Source organism: Juglans microcarpa x Juglans regia, chromosome 2D, assembly GCF_004785595.1.
Source record: "Juglans microcarpa x Juglans regia isolate MS1-56 chromosome 2D, Jm3101_v1.0, whole genome shotgun sequence".
In the NCBI taxonomy this organism is placed as follows: Eukaryota; Viridiplantae; Streptophyta; class Magnoliopsida; order Fagales; family Juglandaceae; genus Juglans; species Juglans microcarpa x Juglans regia.
Window position 1 is genome coordinate 7407815 of NC_054596.1, and position 13002 is coordinate 7420816.

A 13002-nucleotide genomic window follows, 5' to 3' on the forward strand; every position below is an offset into this window, starting at 1 on the left:
TTACTCATCCAATTAATTCGTATTGTTACCATTTGTTTTTCTTAGTTTGGATATGGTATGGGATAGATGGGGGCACTGGTGGGTCACCACTGAAATTGATTTTTGTGGGTATTAGAGTTGGGGCATGGGAATTTTTAATCTGGTTGGGCGCCCAGAAAGCTGCCTCTTGTAATATATGTATACATCTATAGATATATGTAGGCTTAATAGCCAATATTCTTCATATGCAGCTGATTTAAGGGAAGAATTACTTCCAAGTGAAGCACTGGTACTCTAGTACCATGCCCACGAGATGTGCTTATATTTTAATTAGAATGATCACTCTTAGTCTCCTCGCACGAAAATCATGTTTTCAGACCACTTAAATTTTTAGTCGTGTTTTAATTAATGATGATAATTAAGCTTTTAATGTTATGTTTTAAACTCGGAAATTCTGGGTGGTCATCATCTTCTTCTCTTGCACTTTACGAGACTGGAGTTAAATAACGGCATGCACTATATTCCTGACTTGTATTACTAATTACCTAAAAAAAAAAAATGATCGGATTACTACCTATTTAATACTCTTTTTATATTTAATTTTTTTTATTTTTAATTTTACTTAATGGTTAAGGAAGTGACTATTAGTAAAATTATATATATTTTTAATTTTTTCTTAATAATTAAGGATGTTAAAAAAAATATTTCAAAGAAAATGATAAAAAAAAAAATTCAAATATAGTATAAGTTGTAAAGGAGTAGTGAACCGGTTGCAATCGTATCATTACGCTAAAAAAAATGTTATGTTTTACCTGAAATTCCAACTGTTTAAAATTACTATATATATATATAATTTGTTGTCCATGATATTTTGATTGATTAAATCAAGAAGCACATGATATAAAAAATGACCATTCTATATTATTGAATGGAGTGTGTGTGTCCTAGTACTTTAGAAGCTGGTTCTTATAAGCTAATTAATGTATGAATTTTGCTTTCCCAGATACCCCTCAGCCCCTAATATGTATGGATGAAGAAGCTATGTGGTGTTAGACTTTGGGGAGCTAGATGAATTGGAACTTGTCTCAGCGACATGAAATTCTTTGAAACTATGTGTCTAATACTGCTATGAATTTGTATATAAGTAGTTATAGGAAATATATGTTGTAGTGGGTTGCAGTATAATTTTTGTAACATATATTAATATATGTTATGAAAAATACTTTGAGTATGCATGTAGGCTTCCCTATTGTACATCCCACTTTGGAACATGATGTATTTCCCTGTATATGCAGGTTGACTTGGGACATATATGTTGCCACGAATTATTTATGAAATTCATCACAGTAGTTATTGGACATATTTCCAATTGTCCATTTTGTTATATGTATATATATGATTTGCATGATTTGAAGTTATTTAGAATTGTACAGTGGCTTCATTGGTGCATGGAGGAAAAAATAAGATGGCTCAAATAGTTATGGTAATAGTTCGTGGGGAAAGCTTCAAATCAAAATTTTTTCTTATAACAAAATTCTGTGAAAAAAGACTTTTACTCTCGAGATGGACTTATAGAAATATGTTTTTCTATAGGAAAGAACATTACTTTTCCATACAGGCAGCATTCATGGGAAGTCATCAATACCAGCATGTACCAGTTGTGGCAAAAAGTGTAGCCCAATTATATTACTTTTCACCAACAATCTTAATGGATTTCCATTTTTTTCGAAAATAGATCTCGTGGCAAATAGTATTTTATTCCACAAGATTCACCAAAATTGTCAGACTATTTGTTACGAGTATTTAAGCTTTACCCTCAGATGTTCTCGTGGGGAAACCAAGTTTTTTTTCCATGAGTTGAAGCAATCGTGGCAAAAGATAGCTTTTCAAACCAGTTTTATTCCACAAACTTTCCACGACATGAGTTGGTGGGAAAAAGATATTTCTTATGAAAACAATGCCTTTTGCCACAAAAACCATTCTTGGGCAAAACCAGTAAATGTTTTAGTGAAAGTTTTTATTTAGAATTATTCTTACTTGATTTTATAATGGCGAAGTAGACAAGCATTTTTATTTCTCTGTTTTCTAATTTGAACCGAAAGTTGATGACATGCTACTTGCTAGTAAAAAACCTTGCATGTTTCACACTCAAATGATTGAAAAATTATAATATACAACATTCTTTCACCAAGAAAGGACCAAAACAATTGTATCTTATTTTCCATCCATTTTAATGGTAAGAATTGAACCAATAATTTATTTTCAGTTTTCATTAACTTGATGGTAGGCAAATGTAGAGTGCCTAATCTTAGGGAACATATGTAATCATAGTTCACGAAATTAGTGTACGTGGTGGTATACATAAGTTTTAAAAATTAAGTAACTAAAAATAAAATAATAACAGCAACAATTTAAAAAGAACCCAAGTCATACATATGGCCATGACCCAATTTAAATCTTATAAATTAAATAGTATTATTTAAGTAATGTGAATTATGTGTTATATACACTTTTTTTTTTTTTTTTTGAAAATAGCTTTGTACACCAAATTGAGAATACAAAATTTTACTTATCATTTTGAGTCCTTCTATATAGTATCCACTGTAGCGGTGTACACAGTGCACACACTAGTGGCTGCTTTTAGTTTTCCTTTTTTAATCAAAACGTAGGTTTTGACTCCATTTGAAAATCAGTTCCAATTTTCATCCATATTCGAATCATCCTGCGAGACCACCCTCCTCCCTCGACACCAACCCACTTCAGCATCCTCTACTCAGCGCCTCTCGACGATGCCATCTCTCTCATCAATGCGATCGAGCGGCGCTCCTCCGTCTGCCCAACCCAGCCCAGCATTGCCAGCTCGTTGAACGGAGGAAACCAGACTTGAATCCTGCGAAACCACCCTCCTTCCACGCCACCAACCGTAGTCGGAAAGGTCTTCCCACTACCATCTCAAGACGGCTTCCTCGCGGTGAACCCCGCGGCGCTCCTACGTCCGCCCAGCGCCGCCACTCCCTATGAGCTGATTCAACGGACCAAACCAGCGAGAAGTTCCAATAGCATGCTCTGTTTTTTTGCTCAACTTCGTAGGTAAATATTGTACCATTTTCCTTTCCATACTATTATGTTCTTCATATGTACATAAAGATTTCATTTTTGTGTTTTTTGAGATGGGTATTGTAGCTTAGGGCATGGAGAAAATCAGTGTTCTTTCCAGGAAAACAAGGTCCGTAAACTATTCTTCATGTGTACATAAAGATTCCATTTGTGTTTTCTAAGATGGGTATTGTGACTTAGGGCATGGAGAAAATCAATGTTCTTTCCAGAAAAACAGGGTTCGTAAACTATTTTTTTTTAACAACTTGGGTTTTGAAGACATGATTAGAACTTGTTTGTTTTAGTAAGGATTTGTAAATAAATATGTTAATGATATAAACAATACTGCAAATCAATCATGTGTTTTTTTAATAGAATGCTCAACTATACCTGACTAGGGACTAGCAGATGATTTCATTTAGCAACCATGAGTATGTGCTGGCTAACTTGCAAATAAGTTCTTATAACTACCTTATAAAATTAAAATTGAGGTGGCTTATGTGGAATATCATATTTTTGACAATAAGAATTTGTAGAATGTAATATAGGTTTTTCTAATGTAGTATGTTGTAATTCTTTGTGGGTACCTATAAAAATCAGTTGTGTTGCCTTTTATTGCTTTTGAAATCCATTAAAAACTACAGGTAACAAATAGATATTTTATAGATTTTTTTATGGTAATTCTTTATCCTTTTAAGTGCTTATATTTTGATTAAGTTTTTTTTTATACTATCGCAACTAGAGAAAGAAATTGCAGATGTTGGTAAGTTTGCATAAATTTTTTCAATAAAGTTTTTCTGTTCCCGTTTTGTTGTTATCTTCTTGATTGGTAAGTTTCATTGGTTCCCAGTGAGGGTTGGATTCATACTGCATGACATGAGATATGGCTGTCTTAGCATTAGTTTAGAACTGACTCCATTGCTACTTCTTTCAATTTTGCTTTTTAAATTTTAGATTTGGTGTTGTAAATTTGGCTAAATCTCAAATGGTTGTCCAGACTGTGAGCAATTGGAGGAGGAATCTATTTGCATGCATACTGATATGACTACAGATGTGGGGCTAGTGAAATGTTTTGGTAGAAATTCTATGGGTACAGAAAAAGAGCTGGTGAAATTCAAGCAGAAATTCTAGATGATGCTGCCTGTTTCATTTATTAATTAGCTGGTCTTTGTAAAGGATGTATGAGGTTGTCCTCTTTGTTAATTAACTGGTCTTTCCTACATGCTATCATTAACAATCTTCCAATCTCTTGGTTATCTTTATTTGGACAGTTAGCTGCAGGATGGAACATTGTAGGTATGAAGTGTTTACCAGCAAGTTTCTTTTCTTTTTCTAGTTTTTCCCCATGTTATTATTTGGGCCAATCTCTTTTTTAGACCTCTGATGTTTCTTGGTATATTTAGGTGTATTTGTTCTTATGATTCTCATTCCCTGTGTCAGTACACGCTATTTTCTGGTATGATGCCTCTGCTCATATGGTGAGTTTCTTCTTGTCATTTTTTCCTCTATTTTCCCCTTTCATCTCCTCAATATAATATAAATAAAATACACTGCTTTGTTCACACTATATCAAGGTTACTCCAGATGTTATTTAACTCTACCATGCACTGCTGATAAGAATGGACCAAGAGAAATAATAAGCTCCATTGGGATATCTACCTAGCATTTAAGAATATATATATGGCAATGGAGTTGGGGGAATTATTTGCTTGGGAGTGGTTGCCGTCGCCATATTTTTCTGTGTATGAGTTCAGTTACTAGCAACTCAAGGTAGGCTATTTTCTAACCTATTTCATTTGATAGGATTGAACAAGAGAGTTTTGAACCCTTACGTACTTACTGTTTAATATTCATTTGTAGGATGGCGTATGCTTTCTCTAGAGACGGAGCCATTCCATTTTCATCAGTTTGGCAGAAAGTGAACAAACAGGATGTCCCCATAAATGCAGTGTGGCTCTCTGCCTTTATATCATGCAAGCATGGCACTGACGTTATGCACATATTTTTTTTATTAAAATAAAAAGCAAGATGTGCTGATCTTGCCATCATCATGGCCAATATAACATTATGAACAAATATTTGTTGCTTATGGTATGCACTAGAGTTGCTGATTTAGTGCAGGCAATTTTGTCACTATTTTGTTTGATACCAATGAGAATTGATGGTATATATCTGGATACACCTATGTTTAGTGAAAGCTCTGTTTAGTGAAAGTTTTGTATAATTTGTTTGTTCTTCTTGCTAAATTGTATGTATACATAAGTGAAAGAATTGTATGTATTCTGGATTTTTTTTTTTTTTTTTGGACTGTTGGAATCAGATATTCCCTTTGACAAATAACTATGGTAGCATACGGCATCACATAAAGTTTATTTATGTGCGCCCAAGTGGGTCATATTTTATACAGGTTGAGCAATGTCAATACAAGAGGGAACACAACCTATTTCTTTCTCAAAATTTCGGCCACTGTATAAAGACATCTAATAAATGCATAATCTCTATAATCACCAATAATCTCCACAGGAACCCTCAGCCCCCCTTGCATGAAAATCTCAAAAAAAAAAAAAAATATGCCAGACTCGTGTTGCTTTAATTATAAATTAAATGATCATAGTCGATCAACTACATAAGACTTGGCAAAAGTTTTCAAAACACAGAGAAGTGCACAACCTGTTTTCATTACACAAGTTGATTTAGCAACATAGAATTTACAAGGTTTTCATCAAAATCTAATCCATACAACATGCAAAAAAGTCTCAGGCTTTTTTGAAGGCTGAGGTCGGTGGCTGTGTTGGCTTCAATGGCTCTGAGGTTCGGGCTTAGGGCTTTGAGGGCTTGGTGTCAGGGGGCTATGAGGTTCGCTTTAGATCGGGGGGGCTCTGCTTCGATGGCTCTGAGGTTCGCTTGGGGTCGGAGGGGATCTGCTTCGATGGCTGAGGTTTGCTTGGGGCTGGTTTGCTTGGGTTTTGAAAGGTCGAAATTGTTGAACGAGGGAATGAGGGCTGAGGAGCAAACCGGTTCAGTGTGTTCCAGTCTATACGTCATGTGTGCAAAATGTGCAGCCAAACAGTAGCTGCTGTGAAGATTAATTCTATCATTTTCTATCCCACAAATTAATATGTAAGGCCCTGCCTCTTCATCAAAGTGGCCCGGATCAGTGCGGGAAAATGGCCCAGCCATTTTCGTGTTTAGTGAGAATCCTGAACGATGTCGTTTTTGAGGTGAGTGTTTTCTTCTTCAACTTCCGTTTCTTTCCGCATTTTTCTGTTTCAGTTTCAGTTTCTCCCGCATCTCTCTCGCGCACGTCTCTCTTTTCTTTTCGGTTTCATCTCTATTTCTTGTTGTTGGCTTTAGTTTGAGTTTTCCGAATCCCTTGCCCTAGACCTCCTCACGTGGATTTCTGTTGCTGCGTTGCCTCTAGTTTCCCGAGTGTCACCGTCTGTTACACTCTGTTTTCTCTCTATTTTTGCATTTCGGTTTCCATCTGCAACACACGGGCATCAATTCGCATCCCCTCCATTTTCGACTGGTAAGGGTTTCTTTCTCATCCAAGTTTCGGTTTCTCCTTCTGTAACCGTGCGATTTCTGCTTCTTAGTTTTGGGTTTGGATTATCTTCATTTTGCTGCAGTATCTGTTTTGGCTGTGAGATTGAGTAGCTTTTTGTGAGTTTTTCTGGTTGTTGCGTGGTGAGTATTTCGGGTTGGTGTTTTGTCCTAGGTTTGGATTATTTGCAGTTTCATTGTAGTGGAATTGTTGGACTGGTGGTTGAGATAATATTTGGAGGTATTAGTTTATACTTTATGTTATGGAGTTGGGAATGGAAAGATGAGTGCTTTGTGTAGTGTAAACTGGTTAAGTTGGCAAGAATCTGCGTACTTCGCTCGAGCGGAGTGTCGAGCGATACTCGAGCGAACCTCTCTGACTTGCATTCGCTCGAGCGGAGTGTCGAGCGATACTCGAGCGAACCTCTCTGACTTGCATTCGCTCGGGCGGAGTGTCCAGCGATACTCGAGCGAACCTCTCTAACTTGCTTTCACTCGAGCGGTATGTCGAGCGAACTTGGCTCGAGCCAACTGTCGAGCTGACTTTCAGCAAACACTTTTTCAGTTCCAAATCAGTCTCCACTTATAACCAACATACTGAGTTTAGTATAGAATATTTTGGGTCGACGTGTGGGCTGTCCGGATTGTTATTTGGCTAGTTAAGTTTGATTAAACTCGTTGAATTATGGTCTAGAGTTTGAGTCTTGAGTTGTTTAAGACCAATTGTGTATTGTTGGACTTTAATATTTAGTTTAAATTATCTTGTGAATAGGTGGCGAGACGGATAGAGACCGTATTCAAGTCATAGATAATACGCTGCAGGAGTCAGGTAAGTGGGGTTCCTATGCTAGGTTTTATACAAGTTAATAAGACTGAGGCTGATTTTATGAAAAACTTGCATATTTTGTGTTATGTTGGGAACTTGTGAAAATAAAGATCAACCTCGGTCACTCATCTGCATTATTTATGAAATCTGTGTGAAAAAGGAAAAATATGTTTTGGCATGCATTGTGTAGACATGAGCTAAATTCTGTCATGTGATTTCTGAAATCTGGAAAAAGAGCGATATTGAGGATATGAAAAGTTGTACATTTATTTAGAAAGATGTTCTGGCTTTTGTGTTCAGCGTGTGTAACATCTATTTTGGTACTCTGTATTATTTTGTTATAACATCTGAAAACCTTTGGCATGGTGTACTGGTTTTCGTATCTGACTCTGTCTCTGCTTTGCTCTGCTCTACTCTGTTATGCTCTGCTCTGTTTGGGTTGGTACCAACTTCTCTGTCTCTGAGTGCACCCACTTTGGAAACAAAGTGGTTTTATTGTGGTCTTTCCTGTGTGCACACTCGGGGCTCCGAGAAGAATAAAGAAAAGATTTCACCTCTGTCTCTGCCTGGTTTGGCCACCGGGGTTAGCACAACCCTACCACGGGGGTGAAACATGGTCTCTGCTCTGTTTGATGCTCTGTTTTGATTTGACGATGATACTCAGTTTATGTTATGCCAAAGTACCATGGGTTTTACTTGTTTAAAAACCATCGCTCGGATATTTTGAAAATATGTTCTGTTCTGCATGATAACTCTGAAAAATATTTTGTTCTGCATACTCTCCTTGATAAATGCTCATGTTGGCACACTAGCATATGATTTATGCTTACTGAGTTGTTGATGACTCACCCCCCTATCATTATAATATTTTTCAGATGATGTGGTGAGTCCAAATGAGGACCTGGATTAGAATGTTGGTTGAGTCTAAGCTGAGGAGATGTTGGTAGAAGAAGGACTTCTGGTGTTCTTAGATTTAATATCTTTGGGTTTTATTTATTTCTTGAGTTTAGTAAGATTTATGAAATATTTAGTTAGTTTGTTATGATTATCGGAAAGTTATGGACCCCTTTGATTTATCTTTATTGCAGTAAAGATTGTGTGGAGTTTGTAATGAGATTATTGAGAAGATTTGAGATTGATTCCATTTATGAAGTTTTTTTTGGAGTTTATTCTTTGGATGTATTGGGAGATATGTTTATGAGTGACACGTAGAAATTCTCCAAGCCACCCGGGTTTGGAGCTTTACAAATACATATTGATTTATCATTTTTTTTTAAATATGTGATTGATTATTTTTATCATTCTGACTTCTATTTAAGATACATACAATATATATGTTTAAATAGAAGGATAAAAAATAATAAATCATATATTAATGTATATATGAAATGATAAATAGCATTTCTCTTTTTGTTTTCCTATAACCAAAAAGAAGAGTAAAAATTGTTTTTTTTTTTTTCGAGGAAGAGAACAATCAATAAAATTGGTTCCTTCCGACTGGGCTTAACAGTAATAAAATTATAATGCTCAATGAAGATACCAAATACACCTAATACAGATCGAGAACCCCAAAAAACAGATTGAATGCAGGACTGTTGATGTTACACAGAACTGTAGATTATCTTTCGCATATCCATGTTTTGTTCTTTGAAAGAAACCAAAACCCCTGGAATACATGATTAGATACAGTACTTGAGCATCAATACCTTTATTCACGCAGACTAAAATCCCGATAATTTAATCCCTTCCAACTAATTTTATCACATACTTGCATTAACACTGTCATCCTGTCTCTAAATAATATATACATTATTCTAAATATATAAACAAAGCAATAGTATACTGATCAATATAGCAATAAGTACCTTCTTTTACCGTCCTTGAGGATTCATAATCTCAGAAAACACAGCTCCAGAGGACACCAGTCTATCTGAATCCTTATTGGTACTGCTAAAACTTTGCTGATCTCCACTACTTGTCATCGTCACCTCGCTATTGCTGTATATACTTGACACTTGCCCACCGCTACTACTGAACATGTTATTACTATCATCACTCTTGGATTGAGGCAACAGAGCCTTCTCAGCATCATTCATCTCCAATTCAACCACATGATCAGGCTTGCCTACTTTTTCAATACTCTCTTGCAATTGCAATGCGAACTCAAGGCCCCACACCACATCATTCATCGATGGACGTTCGACTCCACTGTCATGCAAACAACTCACAGCAACCTCACCAAATTTATTCAAACACTCGGTCGCAATTTGACCCTTCAAAGTTGGATCAACAATCTGATCAAACTTTCCATTGCGAGAGCTTTGGCGGGCCCACTCTGCAAGGCTCACTTGCTTCTTCTCAACAGTTTTCAATATTGGTGGCCTTGCAGACAACACTTCACACAGGACAACTCCGAATGAATACACGTCGGATTTCTCCGTCAATTGTTGTCGCCTGTAATACTCGGGATCTAGATACCCAAAGCTACCCTTGACGACAGTGCTAACATGGGCCTTAGACACGCCGGTGGGTCCCGTTCTGGACAACCCGAAATCAGACACCTTGGCTACCCATTCCTCATCCAGTAAGATATTTGTGGTTTTCACGTCACGATGAATGATCGTTTGTTTCGCACCTGTATGTAGATAGCTCAAACCTCGTGCTGCACCGATGCAAACCTGAAGACGCTGCTTCCATGAGAGAGGAGGATTATTGGACTTGTAGAGATGATCACGTAGGGTTCCGCGGGCCATATAATCGTAGACGAGAATCATCTCCATACCATCGTTACAATATCCAATCAAAGAAACAAGATGCAGATGGCGGAGTTGTGAGAGCAGCTCGATCTCGGTCTCGAACTCGTGTACTCCCTGTTGAGAACCTGGCACCAAACGCTTGATTGCCACTGGGCGGTCCCCACCGTCTATAAAGCCTTTGTAAACGTTACCAAACCCCCCAACACCAATAATGAAAGTGTCGTCGAAGTTGTTAGTGGCTGCTTTAATCTCTGCCAATGAAAAGTATCGACTCAGAGCGGATGGTAGAGACGACTTGCGGGTCTTTGTTGACTTGGTCGTAGTGAACGAAAATGGACCCCACCAGTAGGTCCCATCACTGGAGCCCGAGTCCTTGACTCTCTTTCCCCTCCGGAGAATCAAGAAGCCGAGAATTGAGAGAAGAATAAATCCGGCGACTCCACCAGCGGCGGCAGCAAATATTGTTGTTTTATTCCCTTTCGAGCTTTTTGCCTGTACTGGTGGCGCAATTGTTGGAGGGTTCGGTGGAAGTGGATCGGGGTTGGGTCCTGCAAGATTGCCGTTATAGTCGCTTACTTTAAAGATTTCGACGCCGTTCAAGATTGCATCCTGGTATGAAGTCTTCGACCTTTGCGGTTCGGCTCCTATTGCGACAGTGAGATTCACTTTCTTCTCGGTTCCTGCACGCATCGAAACGGCGTAGTCTTTATACACGGGCACACCATTTCCACCACTCCACAAAATCACGTCCGCTGCTTCATCGGTGGTTTGATTTGCTATGAAAATATGGAATTTTCTGTCTGACGCTTGAATAATTTCGGGTTGAAACTCGCAGAAATGCAGCCTAATGAGGTACTGAAACCCAGAATCTACGGGGAATTGCCAAGTGAGATTGTAGCTCAGGTTGATAGTTGAGTCATTCCCCAGGGTTCGGGCAGTGCGATAGACATCTTCTGGTGCAGTGTACTGGGGTATGACGGTAAACTTCAGTTTGATAGTTTTGTTAAAAGGTAAGAATAACTTTCTATATTCTTTTAAGTAACTGAGGTCGTCTTGCCATCCCCGGAACATTCCGGTGTCATCAGCGGATGAGATGGTTTTCCCTCCAACGTTTAATCTGTATACCATCTCGAGAGAAGTGCTGTTCTCGATGCGGTACTGGTTCTGCTGGCCGATAAAATCAAACCCTTGATCGTCAGCAGGAGTGTAATAGAGATTAGTAGGCATCGACAAGATTTCGATTCCGTTGATAAAAGCATAGGAATTAGAAACGTTCGAAGATGGGGTGAAGGTTATGTTCAACCTCTGATCTTCTTCGATATTGACACAGTATTCTCTGGATATGGTAGGTCCAGAACCGGCATCTGCGTTAAGTGAAGCGTTGAAGTTGCTAAGAAGGGTAAAACCACCAACTTTGACAGAGAAGAGGGCATTAGAGCGATCGAAGTTGGAGTAGGAAGCGGGGTAAAAGTATAGTCGAACGAATTTTTGGCCCGCAGTGACGGGGAATACGTAGGTGAACGGGGCTAGAGATAGCCTTGCATCGGTAAAAGGCACTTGGGGGACATTCGGCGCTTCTTTAACTGTGCTGGTAAGAGATGACTGGCTTTGTGATTGTTCGTGAGTGAGAAATTTTGAGTTCACGTCTCCAATCCAGATCCGAGCATCTGATGCAGTTGAATTTCCAGAGAAACCACAGTTGAGGAGAATTTGGTCGACTGGTGTGTAGTTACCGGCGACGGTGCTGATCATGTGGTGCAGCAAGATGACGACAAGGCAGAGAGCGGCAAAAGATGGTAGGAGTGGGGTCCTCATTGTAGCAGTGAGAAGACACAGAGGAGGTACTTTGATAAAGTTTAGAGTCTGCTATGTAGAAAACACAAATCGAGCGAGGGAGACGGTGAGGAGTTTCCCGTGGGCTGTGGGTCATTGAACAGTGGAAAAGTCTTCGCTAGTTGTGAAAATGTTTTTTAATAAAATACAAACAATGGGTCATGATCAGATAGATAGGCAAAAGAGACGGGTGCGTTTGGATGTTTGGTTAAGTTTATAAAATATTATTAAAATATTATTTATTATTATTATTATTTAAAAATTTTAAAAATTAAATTATTTATTATATTTTATATTAAAATTTAAAAAAATTATAATAATAAATTAAAATGAGTTATATTTTCAAATCAAACCTAAAGAGAAATTTTTTCTGACTCGCCGAGTCTCCTTTCATTAAAAATAAAAAAATATAGAAATGAAAAGGCTCAATGCTGAATGTTAATATCATTCTTTCATTTAATATAAGTCTGGCTATTCTGCCGGAGGCTCAAGTTACCGCTTCTTATATTTTGGTTTTTTTTTTTTTATATTTTTTAATATATTTAAATATTTTTAAAAAAATATCTCAATACACTTAAAATTATTTTCTTAATTACTAAATAAATAAAAAATTTGTTTAACGGTCAACTTGAACAGCCAATTAGGAAGGGCATAGTAGATTTTTCATTTAATACATTTCATACTTTTTTGCTTTACTTAAGAATTATTCAGTAATTAATCAATCTTTTACAACAAAATCTGCTTATACAATTACAATATTTAATTACTGTTAATCGATAGTTGCAACAGTAATTACTGTAAGCAAATTGCAGTGCTCGACTGCAACAGTAAAAAACTTCAGTAAAGAACTTTTCTCTTTATCTTCATATATATATGACACTGAATTATTTGATCCAGTCAAATTGTGTGGTGATGAGAGGAGATATAGTACAATGTGATCCTCAAGGTAATGTGTGAGGGGCCGACGCT

The 13002-nt window shown here is 37.4% G+C and overlaps 1 protein-coding gene and 1 non-coding gene across 2 annotated transcripts; one reads left to right on the forward strand and one right to left on the reverse strand.

Annotated features, from left to right (window-relative positions):
• The first annotated feature begins 403 nt into the window (after window positions 1–403).
• On the forward strand, window positions 404–499 carry LOC121251281. The gene has a single exon (XR_005937950.1). It is a non-coding gene; the product is annotated as a small nucleolar RNA snoR97 (small nucleolar RNA).
• An 8546-nt stretch (window positions 500–9045) lies between these two features.
• LOC121248245 (receptor-like protein kinase FERONIA) lies at window positions 9046–12129 on the reverse strand. The gene is made up of 2 exons (XM_041146647.1): window positions 9310–12129; window positions 9046–9110 (listed from the first exon to the last, which is right to left on the reverse strand). Exon 1 carries the CDS (start codon window positions 12013–12015, stop codon window positions 9316–9318), a length of 2700 nt encoding a protein of 899 aa, XP_041002581.1. The 5' UTR covers window positions 12016–12129; the 3' UTR covers window positions 9046–9110; window positions 9310–9315.
• Window positions 12130–13002: the final 873 nt, after the last annotated feature.

Excerpts from the sequence above, each read along its gene's own strand:
- LOC121248245 (XM_041146647.1), bottom strand. The coding sequence starts at position 12,015 with ATGAGGACCCCACTCCTACCATCTTTTGCCGCTCTCTGCCTTGTCGTC.